Source organism: Tamandua tetradactyla, chromosome 2 (assembly GCF_023851605.1).
Source record: "Tamandua tetradactyla isolate mTamTet1 chromosome 2, mTamTet1.pri, whole genome shotgun sequence".
Taxonomy (NCBI): Eukaryota; Metazoa; Chordata; class Mammalia; order Pilosa; family Myrmecophagidae; genus Tamandua; species Tamandua tetradactyla.
In genome coordinates, this window is record NC_135328.1 from 43,646,962 (window position 1) to 43,666,902 (window position 19,941).

A 19,941-nucleotide genomic window follows, 5' to 3' on the forward strand; every position below is an offset into this window, starting at 1 on the left:
TTACCTCATTTAATCCTCTCAACTACTTTTAGGGATGGGTTTCCCATCACCCACACTGAGCAATTCTAATGTGGGAAATGATGTAATCATGTCTTATTTTGACTGGAAGTGTCAAGGAAAAGACACTGGCAAACATCACAGAGACACTCTATACAGATGATCTCTTCAGAATTCTCAGACAATCCATCATTTTCCCTAATACCCTAGGTGGCTTCCTTCAGGGAACATTATCAAGTGTGTACAATTTGACAACTTCTGGTCAGCCAGTTTTCTGGGAATGTCTCCAGTTTTTCTTCATTCTCCATCTGTATGAATACTATTTTCATCCTTTGAAGCATAACCACCTATTGTTCTTATTTATTATAGTATTTATTGTTTGATCTCAGGAAAAGAATTTTAAGAGCAAAAGGAACTCTTGATACAGGACCCCTCAGCCCCTGCAGTCCCCCACCTGTCAGCTTCCCTGGCAGGCCCAGAGATGCTGGCTGGTGCTGTATTCTCCAGATGGTGGATGAAGATATCCTAGATATCTAGAAATATATTCATAATCTGTTTCTGCTAATAACACTCTCCCCTGCCAGTGTCTCACCCAAATATTTGGTCCGTCCTTCAATATTTCTCACTTTTTCACCACTGACCTGACATCATGGCCAAGTAAATGAGTATGGAATGTGGAGGAAGCTCAAGGTGCTCCCTAAGAGGAGCACAAGTTTCTGACTTTTTCTACATTCGGCATAAGAGTGGAGGCTCAAAATCTGTACTCCATGATGTGGGCATGTGTGATCTCTTTTTATGAGATATATTTGCCTGTATGTGAGATACGTGTATGTTTGGTGATTGTTTGTGTGCCTGCCAGTTCTTTAGTTGAACCTAGTGACTGTGCGACTGTGCCTCTGAGTGAACAGGGCCCAGGTGACTCTCACACTGGGTGCCTGCACCTGTGCTGTGTGGAGACCTGGGGGGCTGGAAGGCCTCACCTGGAGGGAGGGGGTGTGTTTGACCAGGTGACTTCTCTGTTGCCTCAATGTAAAGGGGCACGTGTGTGCAATTGTTGGGTTTCTGTAGGATTTGTGCATGATGCATTATTCATATATGCTGCTTCTTCATGTGCATTTAGACACGAGTTTGAGTTGTAGATATTTGATACGTTACTTGCATGTGTTCCTGGGTATTTTATATTTGTCTTGTGTTTGTTCCACTATTTGTGCTTGTATGTTTTGTTTCTTGTGTGCTGTGTCTAATATTTATGTGCATTTTTTATGTATTGTGTTTATCTGACTGGGGGTAAGTGAACCACAGATTTACTGTGTTGTCACGTGTGACTAGAATTCCCAAATCAGAAACTTATGTCTATGTGTGTGTGCATGTGTGTGTGTAATTCATGTATGCATTTTAGGGTTTCTGGTTGATTCTTATTAAAAGAGTATTTCTTTGGGTGTATGGGTGGTTTAGTGGCAGAATGCATGCCTTCCATGCAAGAGGCCTGGGTTCGATTCCAGGACCATGTACCTTGTCCTACTTTTTTAGCTGCCAGAATGCAATATACCAGAAATGGAATGCTTTTAAAAAGGGAAATTTACTGAGTTTCTAGTTTACAGTTCTAATGTCGAGAAAATGTCCCACTTAAAACATGCCTATAGAAATGTCCAATCAAAGGTATCCAGGGAAAGATGCCTTGGTTCAAGAAGGCCAATGAAGTTCAGGGTTTCTCTCTCAAGTGAGAAGGCACATGGTGAACACAGTCAGGGTTTCTCTCTTGGCTGGAAGGACACATGGAGGGTGAACATGGCGTCATCTGCTGGCTTTCTCTCCTGGCTTCCTGTTTCATGAAGCTCCCCCAGAGGCATTTTCCTTCTTCATCTCCAAAGGTCGTTGGCTGGTGAACTCTCTGCTTCGTGGTGCTGCAGCATTCTCTGCTCTCTCCAAATCTCTCGCTTCTCCAAAATGTTTCCTCTTTTATAAGATTCTCATAAATTAATCAAGACCCCCCCGAATGGGTGGAGACACATCTCCCCTAATACAGCTTAACAACCACTCTTGATTGAGTCACATCTCCAGGAAGATCATCTAATTACAGATTCAAACATACAGTACTGAATAGGGAGTAGAAGAAATGCCTGCCTTTACAAAGTCGGATTAGGATTAAAATATGGCTTTCTTTGTGCCTACATCCTTTCAAACCAGCACACACCTAAAATAATTAGAAAAATAGTTCTTTAGTTTTTGTTCATTAGTTGTCATATTTCTTCCATGGGCTGACAGATTCCTATGCATTTCCACTATAGGGAAGAGATCATATTCTCAGTGTCTACCATAAGTCATTTTGGGGTCCAATTTTCTTTCTGGTACTTTCTGTTTTATACCCTTAGGGAGTGACTTAAACTGTATTAGATTCAGTTTCTTTATTGGTAAAATAGGGACAACCTATCCTACTTCAAAATGCCACTTGAGGGTTGAATGAGGAAACTCATGAAAAGTACACAGCACAGGGCCTGGCACACAGACATAGAGACTTTACATTTCTTGTTTATTCAAGGTGTAGGGTACTATCTAGATAAGGCTGTTGTGATGGTTAGGTTCTGACTCAATTGGCTAGGTGTTGATGCCCAGTTATCTGGTCAGGCAAGCACTGGTTTAAGCATTGCTGCAAGGATATTTTGTGGCTGGATGGTAAACTGGAAGGCTGGTTTATTAAACCCTCAGTCAGTTGATTGCAACTGTGGCTGATTACATGTATGATCAACTAAAGACATGCCTCCAGCAACCAAGATAATCCAATCAGTGGAAGGCTTTTAACGAGGAAGAGAGATTTTACACTGCTTCTTCAGCCAGCGAGCCTCTCTTGCAGAGTTTGTTGAGAATCTTCATCAAAGCTGCCAGCTTTTTCCAAGGCAGGTCTTTGGAAAATGTGGGACTGCCACTTTCTAAACCACCCAATATAAATGACTTTCAGATATTGAAATCTAACAGAGTTTGCCCTGCATTTATCTGGAACTGTTTAGGTCCTGTGACCACTGTGTTCCTTCCAGTTTCTCCCTATAGAAATGGAAGCATGTATTTTAGACTGTCCCTCCTTTGTGTATTGGCAGCTGATATCTTGCTCTGAATTTCACAGGTCAACAGGCTGAGGAGAACTTTTGCCTTAGGAGAGACAAAAGCTGTAGCCAACTTTGATGAGATTTTATACTGTTTTTGGCTTTGTATTGTATTTGTATTGTTACTGAAATGGTTTAAATCTTTCTGATACTGTAATGGAATGAACGTATTTTGTATATAGAAAGAACATATCTTTTGGGGTTCCAGAGGGTGGAATATGTTGGCTTGAAACTGTTGTGTACCTCAGAAAAGCCATGTTCTTTAATTTCCATTCAATATTGTTGGGTGGGATCTTTTTTATTAAGTTGTTTCCATGGGTATGTGACCCACAGTTATAGGTGGGATCTTTTAATTAGGCTGTTTCCATGGAGATCTGTCTCCACCCATTCAAGGTGGAATTGCTTACTTGAGTTCTTTAAGAGGGAACCACTTTGGGGAAGAAGCTTCAGAGCCTACACAGCCAGAGACATTTGGAGATGCAGAAGGAAAATCCTCCCTGGGGAAACCAGTTTGAAATAAGAAGCCAGGAGAGAAAACTAGCAGTCACCACCATGTGCCTTCCCAGGTGACAGAGAAACCCCAAACATCATCATCCCTTTCCTGAGTCAAGGTATCTTTCGCTGGATGTCATAGCTGAGACTTTTTCATGGCCTTGGAACTATAAACTTGTAGTTTAATAAATTCCCTTTCTAAAAGCTGTTCCATTTCTGGTATATTGCATTCTGTTTAACTTTAAAAAACTGAAACACGGTTGAGGTAATTTCGAGGAGTGTTGAATACTATTTTAGGCAAATATCATAAAAACTGTGCAATTTGATATTTAAATGTGTCACAACATGTACTTTTACATAAATGGGATATCAATCAGGATTTTAGTTTCCTCATCACTTTGCTTTCCATTTTCTATAGTTATAGAAAGCAAATCATACTTTCAAGTGTTTAAGGGAGTGGAGATCAGAATGCTTATCTTTTTGAATATATTTGCTAGATAATGAATGCATTGTGTCTGATGATTTGCTAAAATATGAACATATTGCAAACATTTTGGCTTTATTACCTTACATTTGTTTGTGCTGGTGTGAGAAACCTATCAGAGGAGCAGAGAGCAATAAAATCCATTACTTGAATCCCAAACCACTGTAAACTGTATTTTTTCTCTCTGTGTGTCTTCATGGGTACTGCTTATATCTGTCTTCATTCTAGAATCTGAAAGGGAATTCTCTCTTACTGCCTGTGTTAGTTTGCTAATGCATCCAGAATACAATATATCAGAAACAGAACAGCTTTTAAAAAGAATTTATTAAGTTGTGAGTTTACAACTCCAAGCCCATAAAAATGTCCAAATTATGGCATCCAGGGAAACATACCTTGACTCAAGAAAAGGCCCATGACATTCAAGGTTACTCTCTGAGCTGCAAAGGCACATGGCTGCATCTGCTACCTTTCTCTCTTAGCTTCTGGCTTCAAACTGGCTTCCCTGGGTATGGTTTCCTTCTGCGTCTCCAAAGATATCTTGTCTGTTCAGCTCTCTGGGCTCTAAAGCTTTTTCCAAAATGCTTTCCTCTTAAAGAACTCCAGTAAACAATCCCACTTTGAATGGGTGAAGACACATCTCCATGGAAGCCATCTAATCAAAAGGTCCCACCTACAATTGAATGAGTCACAGCCTCATGGAAAAAATTTAATCAAAAAGGTCCCACCCAACAATATTGAATCGGGTTTAAATAACATGGGTTTTCTGGGGGACACAACAGTTTCAAACCAGCACACAACCCAAACCACAAAAGTGTCTCACAAGTAAAACAATGCTACAAGTATGCTTTTCATTTATTCTTTAACAATTATTGACTGCTTCTGGGTATTTTTAGAAATGCACAAATCCTAAGCAAAAATACTTTTCTTTTGTAAATCTTATATTTGTGGGGAAAATGAAAACAAACATAATCAATCAGTAGATATTATGGTGTTTAAGTGGCATAAAAAACAGCATTCTAATTTCACTCACTGCGATGTCAGCAGGGCCGATCCCTGTTTTTTCTTGCATGAGAACTTCATTTCTTTATATGTTGAATAATATGCCGTTGTATTTATCTGCCACATTTTTATTGCATCCATGTGTTGATGGAAAATATTGTTTTTAATAAATTCGGAGAGAAAGGCAGTAGAAAGTAGATTACAGTTTACTTAGGATCAGAGGTGCATGATAGATTGAATTATGTCCCTAACAGAAAAGACATGTTCTTAATCTTAATCTGAATTCCTGGATTTGGCCCCATTTGTAAATAGGTCCCTATGCGGATATATTATCAGGTATGGTGTGTTCACTCATTTATGCGTGGCTCAACTGAATAAGGGTGGGCCTTAATCTGTATTTCTGGATGTCTTACAAGAGAAATAATTCAGAAGCCGAAATTGGGGGAACCTGAAGAGAAGACACAGAGGTGAGAGATCACTGTGAGACAGGAGGCAGAGATACAAGACGAGGAACTGCAAGGATTTCGTGAAACCTGTACCAGGATGCAACAGACTTCAAGAGAAAGTCTTGTTTTGCATTTCTTACCTCCAAATCTGTGAGCCAGTAATTCCTGTAGTTAACCAATCCATTCTGTAGGGTTTGTCATAGCAGCCTGGGAAAACCAAAGTTGGGAGTAAGAGGAATGGGGAGTTATTGCTTAATGGGTACAGAATTTCAGAATAATGGGTAATGGACAAGTTTAGGCAATATTTGTGGGTTGGTAGCACAATATTGTAAATATAATAAAATACATATTTTTTAAATTTTCAAAATTTTTTCTTTTAATTTTTTGATTTCCAAAACAATCATTGAATTGTATGCCTGAAAGTGGATAAAATGGGAAATTTTGAGTTGTATACATGCTACTACAATAAAAGTAAAAAATAAAGCTATAAAAACCTACTGCAGTAAAGAGATCATAGTGATGGGAATAAGATGCAAATTAAAGTAGTACAATGAGGATTGGTTTCCTCAAGAAAGTGATATTTGAACAAAGAATTGAAACTGTCAAGATAGAGGGCCTTGAGGATATTTGTAGGCAAAACATCTGAAGCAGGGTAAGAATTAGGCAATGCTGTATAGTTGTGTTCTGGCCCAGACTGGGTTCAGGCAGACCATGGGCTGGGGCTGCTATGAGACTGAAAAACATACCGGGCACGAGCAGTCATAGGTTTATTGGGACTTATGAACAGGAGAAGTTCTCGGTGGCAGCCATCCTGACATTTAGCACTCTGCAAGAGATGGGGGAGTTATAGGAGTAATAGAAGATTTTAGAACAAAGACTTTCCTTACAGTAGGAGGACATCAGGTCTCTAGTATAATCATTAAAGGGGCCTAAAACCTGATGTTTTACTAAGATTAGTGTTTAAGGCTAAGATACTGTCATGCTATTTTACATCATGGTATATTCTTCCCCTCCCCAGTGATATTGTTTACTTTCCTTCCTTTGTCCTTGGTTAAAGCCCTTTCTTATGGGCTGTATAGGAGGGGGACTAGGTTCTGGCCTCCCACAAATTGCATTTCTGTTTCTGATTTATTCTGTGACAGATGATTGGATCCACAATCCAATCATATGGGGAGAAATATGTTTTATGAGAAAATGATGCTGGAAGAATGGAATATCCTTCATTAAAATGGAATTCTAGCCAGACCCTGCATTGTATCAAAATGAAACTCAAAATGGACAATGCAAGTAAATATAAAACCTGAAAAGAGAAAATTTAAAAGATAATAGATGAGAAAACATTTATGATCCTGGGTTAAGCAGGACAACATCATATATTTGTTATAATGTAAACAATAATGAGATTGCCCACACCAACTGTAGATCAGGATTAGAAGGGATTTGAACTCTCACCCACTTTTTTGAGAATAAAACACATACAAAAATATTGAAAAATGCTCTAGAAGTTTCTAAAATTATTGATGAAACACTTGCCATATGATCCAGTTATTCTACCCTTAGGTATATAACTGTGAGATGTGAAAGCACATAAACATTCAAAACTGTTCATGATGTTCGCACCAGTTTTCCTGGTAATAGTCCCAAATTGGAAACCCAACAACAACATAAATATTAACCAATTTCTGGGATATTACTTAGTAATAAAGAACAGACTCTGAATAAAACATCAACCTGGATGAATCTCCCAATAATTAAGTTCTTAGTTAAAGAAGTAACACAAAATGTAGTACGTACTGTATGATTCTATTTACATAGAATTCTAGAAATGATAAATAATATCTAATGAAAGAGAACACAGCAGTGGCTTCCTGGTTGTAGAGAAGAAGGTGTGCATAAGAGAACTGTGGGAGGAAGGGCTTACAAAACTCAATGAGGAGAGCCATAAGGGTTTTGAATATTTTCACTGACTTGTGATGGTTTCCTGAATGTAGCCATAAGTCAAAACTAATCAAATTGTCTACCTTCAATATCTGCAGTTTATTTTATATCAATTATCAATCATATATCAATAAGGGTGAAAAAAAAACAAGAAGGGAAACAAGCATAGACAAGTTTGAACAATTCTATACCTATTAAAGAAATTTAATTTTTCATCAGAAACATTGTCAGAAAAATCTATGGCAAAGATGGTCATTGGTAAATGTTCTTAGTTACTTAATGGAGAAATGAAACCAAGTCTATAAAAATTTCTCCAAAGTACTGAAGAAGAGAGAATATTTTCTATGGTAGGTTGAGTTATGAAACCCAGGAAAACCATGTCCTTCATTTTAATTTACAATGCTGTGAACCCATTGTAAAGAGGAACTTTTGAAGAAGATGTTGTTTTTGTTAACATGTTGCCACCTGAAACAGGATTGCTCTTAATCAGATTACTGGAGTCTTTTACAAGCAGAGGAAATTTAGTAACAGAGAAAGCCATGGGGAGGATTAGAAAGTTGGAAGTCAAGGATATCTGGAAGAAAAGGAGAGGACATCACCATGGGAGAGAAAAGACAAGGACCTCCAAGGATCACCTGCAGTCAGCCCCAGTGCACCATGGTCTGTAGGGACAATGCTTTACCATGGTAATGTCCCTATTTTGGCCTTCTCCAAGCCATAAAACAGAGAGCCAATAATTTCCTGTTATTTAAGCCCACACATTGTACGATATTTGTCTCAGCACCTGGAAAACTAAGATATTTCTCTACCATTCTATGAGGCCAGCATTATCCTAACACAAACACCAGTCAGATACACTGCAGTAAAGGATCCTATACACAAAGCCACTCACATTTTTGATACAAATGTTTCTACACAATTTTTAGCAAATTGAACACAATATATAAAAAGGGAATAACCTTGGGCATTTTGGTTTTGTTAAGCTTTTATATTTCAGAAGACCTTTTAAAAACCCATTCCACTGGGTCTTCATGATAGCAGTTAAAGAAAATTTAAATATTTGAAAGCTATTGGTCATAGACTGCTTAGACTTATTAAAATGCACTTATTTTAATGAAATTATTTTTCATTTTCAATTACTGATGTTTCAGTATTTGGAATGGGATCTATTCACTTTTTACTGAGCTTATCTAATCTATTCAAATCTTATTTCTGCTTTCCAATTTATAAGGATGATTTTGCCAGCTTTTCATGTAACTCACTGTTAGTAGAATATTAGTAAAACATTTGCTATGTGTTCATTATTTCCCAATTTCTTACTTAACTTGCATTTTAGCATTTTTAGAGTGATTATTTGTCCAATTGTTTATGCAACTAATTTTCTTTCAGTGAATTGACCTGACTGAATATATATAAAATAGTACAGAAACTCACAGTAAAAGAAAGTCCTAAATATCTGTTCATTCCCTCTTTCCTAACAGAGTTCAGATAAAAAGAAGTAAAATGACTTGTGAGCTAGGACAGGGAATAGTGGCGACTCTATTGTTCTCTCTCTGGATGTCAGGATCTGGTTTCAGAATCTCACAGTTGTTGAGCCCCTACTGTGTGTGCACAGTGCTATTCTCTAAGTTGTGGGGGAGAGGGGAGCAGTAAAGTATGCAAATGTCTGTCCTAGTGATGATTGTAACTGCTTGAGTTGCAGGAAAGAAGTATGTTCCAAAAAGGAGGGTAGATTTTATATATGATTTAATGCAGAAGTTAGGAGCTGAGAATTGGGTAAAGTGGGAAGGAGGGAACCATGAGAAGGATCTTGTAAAAATGGCATTTTCATGAGTCATAACAGAGTATAGCTACCTGCTCAGCCACTGCAGATTTCAGTAAAATGTGTAAAACAACGTGGAGTAAAATTAGTTTGGTGGATCCACTGGAATCTGAATCAAATAATGTGTTGGTCTTTGTGGACAACTTAGGTCTTTGCTAAAGCAGGTTGGTATTAAGCTCTTAGAATTTAATAATGAATTAATTCAGTCATTCTTTCAATATCTGTAATATTTTCATATATATGTATATTTAAAGAACTGTATTTTGTCTGATTGAAAAATTGTAATCAAAATTAATTTTATTGTGTGCTTATGTGTTTTAGTAGGCATTACTTCATTTAATTTAATTATGACTTCATAGATAACGATACTATTATTGCCTGAACTTTGGCTAATGAAGCAAGAATGAGAGAAACTGTTCCTTGCTTAGAATCAACAATTAATGACCAGATTGTCCAGACCCAATTCCAGATTACTCTGACCCATGCATGGGCAAAATAAAAGTTGGATGAGGGCTGAGCCATTCCTGTTTTCTGTCGGAACTCTGTGTAGACAGAGAGAAGCTGTGGCTGTCTTTAATAATTGAGGCAACTTCTCTGCTGAGAAGTCCAGTCTCTGCAGTCCCTGCCCAGTTTCCTCCCCAGGGTCTGAAGATAAACTGGAGGCAATTAGCCTACTACATTGTTTCTTAAGCCAGGAGTTTAAGGACTTTTTCTGAGTCCTCACTGGTTAGTAGAAAGGAAACCTACTGCTTATTATTCTGGAGCTCAAGGTCATACATAGAGAGCACTAGAGGTTATGAGCTTGCAACCTTTCACTTAATGTTTGTTCTGGTGTTAACAAAAGTGGAGACTCAGGAAAGCGATCAGAAGATGTTTGAGCTCACCACAGATTGGCATAGTTCAGAGCGGTCTGGGAATTTTTCAGTCGGCAAGGTATAACTATATGTTCGCTGGGTCTATGTGTTTTTGTTGTGCAAGTGTAATATAGGTATATACATATTTTCTTTGTCATTTCTCTGCATGTGTGTGTGTGTGTATGCACTCCCACAATAGTGCCTATGATATGTAACTGACTCACAGCCTGGTTGGTTCCCCAGCCTCCCTTTTACCCAGAACATAAAGCTTCAAATAGGCCCCACTTTGGAAAGTGTACCATTGCGTGCATGAATGGAGCCTCTTAACCAATGTCATTGACCCCAAATATTTGGTCTGTGATCTTTCAATAATTCCCACTTTTTCACCCCCAGACTTGACATCACAGCTAGGAGGAATCTGGAGGAAAACTGATGTGCTGCCCAAGTGGAACACAAGTTTTCTGATCTCTTCTATAACAAGCATAAGAGAGGCTTGAGATCTCTACTTGATGATGTGGATTTGTGAAATCTCTTTCACGACGTACATTTTCATGCATGCAAGATGTGTGTGTGTGTTGATGGCATTTGTGTACTTGCCATTCATTTATTTTTAGGTACCTACTTTGCAATAATTTCTGTGATGAATGGGGCTAAGTGACACACTAACCGTCTTCTCCTGTGCTCTGCAGAGGTCTGGAAGGCCTCACCTGATGGGGTGTGTGTGCAACACCAAGGGTGTTGTTTGTCACCTAAATGTTAAGGGGCACATGTATGCAATTGGGATTCTTGTATGATTTGTGTGTGATGCCTGTGACATTTTGTTAATTCACATATGCTGCCTCATGTGTCTAGGCATGAAGATGAGTTATAGATAGTTGATAAGGGATTTTCATGCGTTTCTGGGTGTTTTATATTTGTTTTGTGTCTGTTCCAGGATTTGTGTTTACATGTTGTTGTATTGATTCTTTTGTGCCATGTCACCAATATTTGTGTGTATTACTGTGTGTTGTATATATATATGACCTGTGAGTAACTGAGCCACAGAGTTGCTGTGTGTAACATGAGGCAAGAATTCCTAAATCTGCAAGTTAAGTGTGTGTATGTGTGCGTGTAATTTATATATGTTTTAGGTTTATTCACATATGGGTTTTCTGGTTGAATCTTATTAAAAAATACTTCTTGAATTCTCTTTCAGTAGTGGGCATGTTTCTTTCAAGGGTACACAGGCTCCTGCTTATTTCCACCAGTGGGCAGGGCTCGTATTCTCAGGGTCTGCAGAAAGTCAAACTCGGGCCCCAATATTCTTCCAGCCCTTACAAGTTTTTTGACTTTAGGAAGTGACTCCAGCTCTCTTCGATTCAGTTTCTTTACTGGTAAAATAGGGACAACTATTCTAATTCAAAATGCCTCTCTGATGGTTAAATGAGGATACATATACAAATACTGAGCACAGGCCCTGGCACACAGACAGAGAGATTTTGCATTTCTTCTTCTCTATTGTGGTCTTAGTGTATTATCTGGAATAGAGCTGTAATTCAATAAATAAAGGTTGAATAAAGAAATGGTTCTCTGCCCTCCGTGGTTATTTTAAGGTTTTAATGCATTATTAGAGGCAAAATGGGTAAGATTTGTGATTCATGCATCAACAGTATGAGAAATAAACTTAAATGTAGGTAAGTATCAGTAATTTTAAACTGAAAAGGACATTACTATAATGTTATAGCCATGTTCACTATTTTTACATCCTTGACATTTCCCACTTTTCTTATTTTCCAAGAAAGAAAAGAGCAGCATGATAACTGAGAACCAGAGTGTTGTGTCTGAATTCCTCCTCCTGGGGCTCCCCATCTGGCCAGAGCAGCAGGGTGGGTTCTTCTGCCTCTTCCTGGGCATGTACCTGACCACGGTGCTGGGGAACCTGCTCATCATCCTGCTCATCAGGCTGGACTCTCGCCTCCACACCCCCATGTACTTCTTCCTCAGCCACTTGGCCCTCACTGATGTCTCTTTCTCATCTGTCACCACCCCAAGGATGTTGCTGGACATGCTAAGTAATCACAAAACCATTACCTATGTGGGGTGCATTTCCCAGACGTACTTTTACATGCTGTTTGCTTCTGTTGACAGTTTTCTTCTTGCAGTGATGGCTTATGACAGGTATGTGGCCATCTGTCACCCGCTGCACTACTCCACCATCATGTGGGAGGAGCTGTGTGTCTCGTTGGTGGCTGGGTCCTGGTTGTGCTCCTGTGCCCATGCCCTGCTGCACACCCTGCTCCTGGCCCACCTGTCCTTCTGTGCTGACAACACCATCCCCCACTACTTCTGTGCCCTCACAGCCCTTCTGAAGCTGTCCTGCTCAGACACTTCCCTCAATGAGCTTGTCATCTTTGCTGTGGGAGGAGTGATCGTCTTGCTGTCAGTGAATGCTATTTTTGGCTCTTATATCCGCATTGGGGTCAGTATTCTGAAGGTCCCCTCCACCAAGGGGATTTGTAAAGCCTTGTCCACTTGTGGTTCCCACCTGTCCGTGGTGTTTCTGTACTATGGGACTCTTGCCATTGTTTACTTCTTTCCTTCCTCAAACAATTCCAAAATCGAGGATATAATTGCTTCAATTATGTACACACTGGTGACTCCCCTGCTGAACCCCTTCATCTACAGCCTGAGGAACAGAGACATGAAATTGGCCTTGGGGATACTGTGCAGAAAGTTGATGAGTTTCCTCAAGTGATAGTTAGCTATTCATGTTCTTAAATCTCCTAGTGATACATCTTATGATTTCTTTCTGAAAAAATGTGTAGGTGATGATGGTGGACTCAAAGTAGCCACAACCTCATACAGCCCTTTCTCCATGTGGGATCTATTTGCCCACACATTAAATCATGGTAAGGCTGGAGACTTTCATTAATTAATAGATTTAGGAAGTGATATTTTAAGAGGTCCATGCCATGGCATCCAATGCTTTGTAGATTTTGTTCTAACAGCTCTTGAACCTTGAGACCAGGATGTGAACAAACTCAAGCTAGGCTACCTGAAGACAAGGGACCACATAGAGGAGAAACAGAATGTCCTGGAAGTCATCATCTTGCCCCTAGACAACCTGGTAATGATTTCAGAGGCCTGACCTCTGCTTACTCACCTGAACCTGTCCAGAACAGAAGTACCATCCTACTGAGCACAGCCCCAGGTCAAAAGGCCAACCCAAAACATTGTGATAGAAATACATGCTTTTTGTATTAGCCCAGAGTTTTTAGACAGTTTGTTATGCAGCAAAATACAGTGTCTGCCCTTGAGTATTAAACTGTCCCTTTCAATATTCCCTCCCTCTTTTTGGATCCTGATTAGATTTCCTTTACTGTTGATTTTTCTAAAATCCACAGAATTCAAAACCTACAGGTTTTCATATATTCTGTGAAAATGTTCACAACTAATTGCCTTAGCTTTAAGTGCAGTCATTGTTTCCCCTTTATCTCATAACTCTCAGTGTGTGGCATTGCAAGTGATGCCCATTTATGTCAAGCGTGAGAACGATATTCCTAATCATGTTAAGTTACTACCTTATCTGTTGGAAAGATATGAATGACTTGCTATAATATCAAAATACATGAGCCACATCTTTCTGAATAGTGTATATCAAAAATATATGCAGCAACATATTATCCTCTTTAAGAAGAGAAACAATTTTAGACTAAGATTAGACATGTGAATAATATTGCATCTAAAAATTTCCATCTTTTTACTCAAATTACAGATAGCGTATTGATAAGATTAGAATTCTCAAATGTGACATGATGCTTTATTTTTACATAAAAAACTCTCATTTGGACCCTGACAGTTAAGTTAGTTTCAAGATTTGTTGAGTATTATCTTACATAAATATAATAAATTTTGATTAATATGAAATGTAATTATAAGTCATAATGGGTATCTTTTATGTCTATAAGATAGCTATTAGATTTTGGTTTCTCCGTCATTCTTTCATTTATTTTCCATATTTATGGAAAGTAGGTTTGTCTCTGTATTGAAAATAAGAGAGTTCAAAATGCTTACCTTTTTTTTTTTTTTTTTTGCATGGACAGGTACCAAGAATTAAACCCCGGTCTCTGGTATGGCAGGCAAGAATTCTGCCACTGAGCCATTGTCGCACCGCCCAAAATGCTTGCCTTTTTAATGTTGTGGCTAGTTAATACATTATCTGTTGCTTTATTAACACATAAATATGTTGCAAAGATTTGGCTTTATTATCCTTAAATTTGTGCACATTTTATGAAACCAAGAGAGGAGTCAGAGCAATCTCTTTCCTCTATTCCCAAACCAATGTCCAATTTAGTCTCTCCCCATGTGAGCTTTTCTTTTTGAGGACAACTCTGTCTGTGTAATTCTAATCATTGAACAGGACTTATTGCTTGGCTGGCCTTACAGATATGGTGACTTTCAAGTAAGACAAACATAAATGCACATACTTCATTTATTCTTTAGACAAGTATTTTTTGTGTCCCTGGAGATTTTTACAAATGAACAAATCCTATACATATTTCTTTCACTCGTAGAGCTCACTCATCAGCCACCTCAGTTATTCTTTGATACTATTTTATAGAGGAAGAAAATTTTATTTATAGCGTCATCTGTAAAACCAAAGACTACTAATTGTAACCTTAAAACTAATAAACATGCTTACTTTGCTCTATAGGAATGTTATCAACACTTATTTATCGACACAATTTAATTCATGGTAAGGTGATGAAAAATTAGCTGCCGTCACTGATAGGTCCCAGATATACAATGAGACCCTAGGAAACCCCTTCTAAACTCTTCATCCGTAAGAAGGGATATAAGGCTAATATTATGAGTAATATTTCCTTGTAGGGCTATACTGGGACTTTCTTAATTTATTGAACCTCACCCAAGGTGAAATTCCTCCACAGTCACACCAATAATTATAAGATACTTGGTGCCCACCAATCACCATAATCTGTACATTTTTATCTCCTAATATACAGACCCAAACCATTCTTATGTGACCAAATGTCCTTCTTGTATGTACTGTCTCAGAAACTAAACGGATATTTGAAAAGAGTCATTCCTGTTTTCTGAACTTTCAAAATATCCCCAGATATCAATATTTGATTAAAAGTCAAATGTGGTAACTTTATGAGGGAATTAGACACAGATTTTGACTGGTGTGTATAGGAATGCCTCTCTCCTTCCTCTTCTTTTCTTTTATAAAAGTTCTTTGCCTTTTTCCAATGACAGCCATCTACTAAATGTTTATCCTTTGCAAATCATAAACCTTAGGGTGCTTTAAAAGTAAACCAACTATCTGAGGTATTATTTACCATCCTTTTACAGAGAAGAAAACTCAGGAATAGCAATATTAATTCACGTCTAGACCACAGAGTTGGTAAATTATGGAAACAGAATTCATATCAGGCAAACTAGCTTTAGCTCCTACACTCTCAACTACAGGCGTGTATTTCCTAAATTTGTTTATACTTGCATTAAAATATAGTTAACCAGATTTTAAAATATCAGGTAGTGGGGTCCTGGAACATTATTCTTCTGGATGTATTTTCAATTTGTTTGATTAAATGAATAATTAGAGTAAGAGTTTTCTTTTCATTATAAATTAAGGAATATGAACAAAGTGTGGTTTACTTAAATGAGTCTCAGGTTGTGAAAAGTTTTGGGTAGCTCAAATTGATGCTGTTGGTACTTTATACTGAACAGAATTTTTAAATTAGGTGTGTGAAGGAGAGGGTATGACCTAGGACACATGCTTGGGAAAATATTAAAAGTATTAAAAATCAAGTAAGTGGGCTATTTCATGGTAAAATAAAATAAAACATTGATTGATCAACAGCTCGGCATTAATGCTACCATAAAACCTGACCATGAGACAGTAACAGCTAACTTTGTTTCTATATCTGCATAGTTCTCAACAACGCATTTGCAATAACATCCCCATAGCTTACCAATTAACTCAAAGGAAAATCAGGTAAGAATTCTCAGAACCTGGTACTGGAATAGATCTTAAACAAGTCTGAATTCAACTTAAAATTATTTCACATAAATATTTTGCTTAAATGTTCCAATTCCATGATGGAATAATGATATCATCATTATTAACCTTCCACATTAAGCAACATGAAAATTGGACAAAACATATGAAGCAGCTGTTCTCAGGTATAAAAGCGGACAGTGCAGGGATTAGATCCTCACAAGCAGTAAAATAAATGAGATAATTTCCACCTTTGCTCAGTATTTCTTCCTGTCGCAGTTTCCAAACTGTCCCAGGTAAGTCCAGTCCAAACAGAGAGCAGCACAGTTACTAACGGATAAAACAAGAGTTCAAAATTCAGGATGCCCGAGCCATTTGAATTTGTGGGGCAGAGTATCAGAGAGGGGGAAGCCATATAGGAAAGGAGCCAAGGAAACCTTCATAGAGGCTCCCATTGGGGTTTGGCTGAACACTAAGAAGCACACGTGCAGGGCAAAACTTTGCAAGACCTATCAGAGAACAGCTTCTGGGGAGCAGTGAACTGAACACTGGGGCTTTAAATATGTGGAGTGGAGAGACTTTATTATCAAGCTAGTCGTCATGTGGAAATCCACGAAAGGCCACAGCCCACTAGGAGATCCACACATGCCCTAGAGCAAGGGCAACTTTAGACTGGCACCGTCATAATCTAAAACCAAGTCTTGAAATACCAAGATGAGCATCCATTAAATTAATTGGTCTTAAAAGAAAACAATATAGTTCAAATTCTCAACAATTTACCATCTGTAAAGTTTACTGTACCATCAATACTTACTAGGCATAAAAAGAAGCAGAAAAATGTGATCTAAAAATTAGCAGCCAATAGAAACAGCTGCAGAGATTACAGAATTGTTGAACTAACCTATGAGAACTATTAAAAATTATTACCAATAAACATACTGCTTTAAAATTTTTTATTGAGAAATATTCACACACATGCAGTCCATCCATAGTACACAATGGCTCACAAGACCATCACATAGTTCTGTATTCATCACCATGATAATTTTTAGAACATTTGCGTCACTCCAGAAAAAGAAAAAACTATGCATCCCATACCCCTTGTCTCCCCCCTCTCATTGACCATTGGGATTTCAGTCTACCAAATACTTTTTACCCCTTATGCTTCTTCTTATTTATTTATTTATTATCCTATTTCTTTACTCATCTATCCATACCCTTGATAAAAGAAGCATCAGTTACAAGGTTTTCACAATCACACAGTCACATTGTAAAAGCTATATAATTATTCAATTGTCTTCAAGAATCAAGGCTGCTGGAGCACAGTTCAGCAGTTTCAGGTACTTCCCCCTAGCCACTTCAATATACCATAAATTAAAAAGGGATATCTATATAATAGATAAGAATAACCTCCATGATAACCTCTTAACTCTGGTTGGAATCTCTAATCCACTGAAACCTTATTTTGTCTCATTTCTCTCTTCCCCCTTTGGGTCAAGGAGAACGTCTCAATACCATGATGCCAGTTCCCAGCTCATCCTGGGAGTCCTGTCCCACATTGCCAGGAAGATTTACACCCCCTGGGAGTCGTGTTCTACACGGGCTGGGTGGGGAAGGCAATGAGTTCACCTGCTGATTTGGCTTAGAGAGAGAGAAGCCACATCTGAGCAACAAAAGAGGTTCTCTGGGAGCGATTCTTACGCATAATTATAAGTTGACTTAGCTTCTCTTTTGCAAGAACAAGTTTCATAAAAAAATAAGTTTCATAAAAGCTAGATAGTTATACAATCTTGCTGAACCCAAGACCAAGGGCTCAGCCTATTGAACTGGTTTTCCCCACTGCTTGGACAAATATCAGGAATACTCCAGATGGCGAGGTTTAATATTTCCTCTTAACTCCCTAGTCCCTGAAGGAAACTTGGCAATTCCTTTTTTATTCTCTACTCAAATTACTCTGGGATGTATTGGGGCATCACACTAACCTGTACAAACAACAGGATCTCACACACTATTCCAGATCCATGTAATTATGGAATTCAACTAAACTGACCATACAAATTAAATTATGTAATATACTACCCAAAATGTAAACTTTGAACCAAATAAACATCTCTCCCTTTGGTCTCACATAGAAGTTGAAGTTTTAAAATATGGACCATATTATCCTTTACCCTGTAATCTTATTTACCTTAGTACTATCCAGACCAGCTTCATTCATATCTTTAGTTGAAGTCTGATCATTTTTTTCAAGTTTTTAAAAGTTTGCTCTATGGGGTAATGCTGACTTCATAGCTTTAGTGCTCTAACTCAGAATCTCAGTTGTCACATAAATACCTGAAGTTTCAGGGAATGACCAGTATACACAAATAACTCAGTATCTCAGAATTTAGAAATAGCAGTTTCAACTCCTGAATATATGTGATTGCTGTAAGAGCTTACAATCTAAAACACTTTAAAATAGGCCCCAACCTTATAACTCATTCTCTCAACTTCAGTTCTCCAAATTTGTGTATTATCGTTAGTCATATGAGTGATGCATAATAATATTTGTCTTTTTGTTTCCGTCATTTCATTCAAAATAGTGTCCACAAATTTCATTCACTTAGTTGCATGCCTCACAACTTCATTCCTTCTTGCAGCCTCTCAGTAGTCCATTGTATGTATACACCACAGTTCCCCCTTCTATTCCTCAGGCATTGTACTCTTAGGCTCCCTCTGTCCATTGTGAATCATGAACACTGACACCATAAACACCAACCTGCAAATGTCTATTCCTGTTCCCACTGAGTTCCTTCATGTAAATACCTAGCAACAAGGTTGCAGGATCATATGGCATCCTCACCCCTAGTATCCTGTGGAAACACCACACTGCCCTCCAGAGAAACTGCACATCTGAGTCCCCGCCAGCAGTGAATAAGTACATCTCTTTCTACACTTGTTTCTTTATGTTCATTTTTAAAACAGTTTTATTCTCCTTACATTATACAACCCAATCTAAGTAAATAGCCATGTCTTTCCCACTATAATCTATATGAAGACATTTTCTTTTCTTCTGCAACCAATCCATTCCCCTCTCCCATATCCACCACTTGTTGACATTTCGTTTTGGCATAATATCTTTGTTACATTCAGTGAAAACATATTACAATGTTACTTTTGACTATAATAACAGCGATTGCATTTTTCTTGTATACTATCCTATTTTCAACACCTTGTAATGTTGTTATTCATGTGTTTCCCCTTATGAAAAACATTTTCATGTTTGTATATTTAATCACCACCACTGTCCACTCTAGGCATTCCTCAGTTAGACCATCTCAGTCTTTACCCTCTAACTTTCCTTCTGGTGTCACACATACACCCTGCCCTTTTCCCTCTACCATACTCACATTCACCTTCATTTAGCATACTTATATTATTGTGCTACCCTCGTATAGTATTGTGTTCTCCATTTCTGAATTTTTACAATCATTCCTGGTGCACATTCCATATGCCTTCAGTGCCAATGCCCAATCTCTACCCTCTGTCTATCTCCTGATAACTTGTGTTTTTAACTTTAATCTCAAAGTTCACTCATCAATGTTAGTTCATATTAGTGAGACCATACAGTACTTGTCCTTTATTTCTGGCTAATTTCACTTAACATAATGTCTTCAAATTTCATCCACATTGTTACATGCATCATAACTTTATGCTTTGTTACAGCTGCATAGTATTCTATTGTATATATATATATACCACAGCTTGTTAGCCACCCTTCCATTGATGGACATTTGAGCTGTTTCCATCTCTCAGCAATTGTAAATAATG

The 19,941-nt window shown here is 38.0% G+C and overlaps 1 protein-coding gene across 1 annotated transcript; it reads left to right on the top strand.

Moving 5' to 3' along the window:
• Positions 1–11,922: 11,922 nt before the first annotated feature.
• LOC143659855 (olfactory receptor 1J4-like) lies at positions 11,923–12,864 on the top strand. The gene has a single exon (XM_077133187.1). It carries the CDS (start codon positions 11,923–11,925, stop codon positions 12,862–12,864), a length of 942 nt encoding a protein of 313 aa, XP_076989302.1.
• Positions 12,865–19,941: the final 7,077 nt, after the last annotated feature.

Excerpts from the sequence above, each read along its gene's own strand:
- LOC143659855 (XM_077133187.1), top strand. The coding sequence starts at position 11,923 with ATGATAACTGAGAACCAGAGTGTTGTGTCTGAATTCCTCCTCCTGGGG.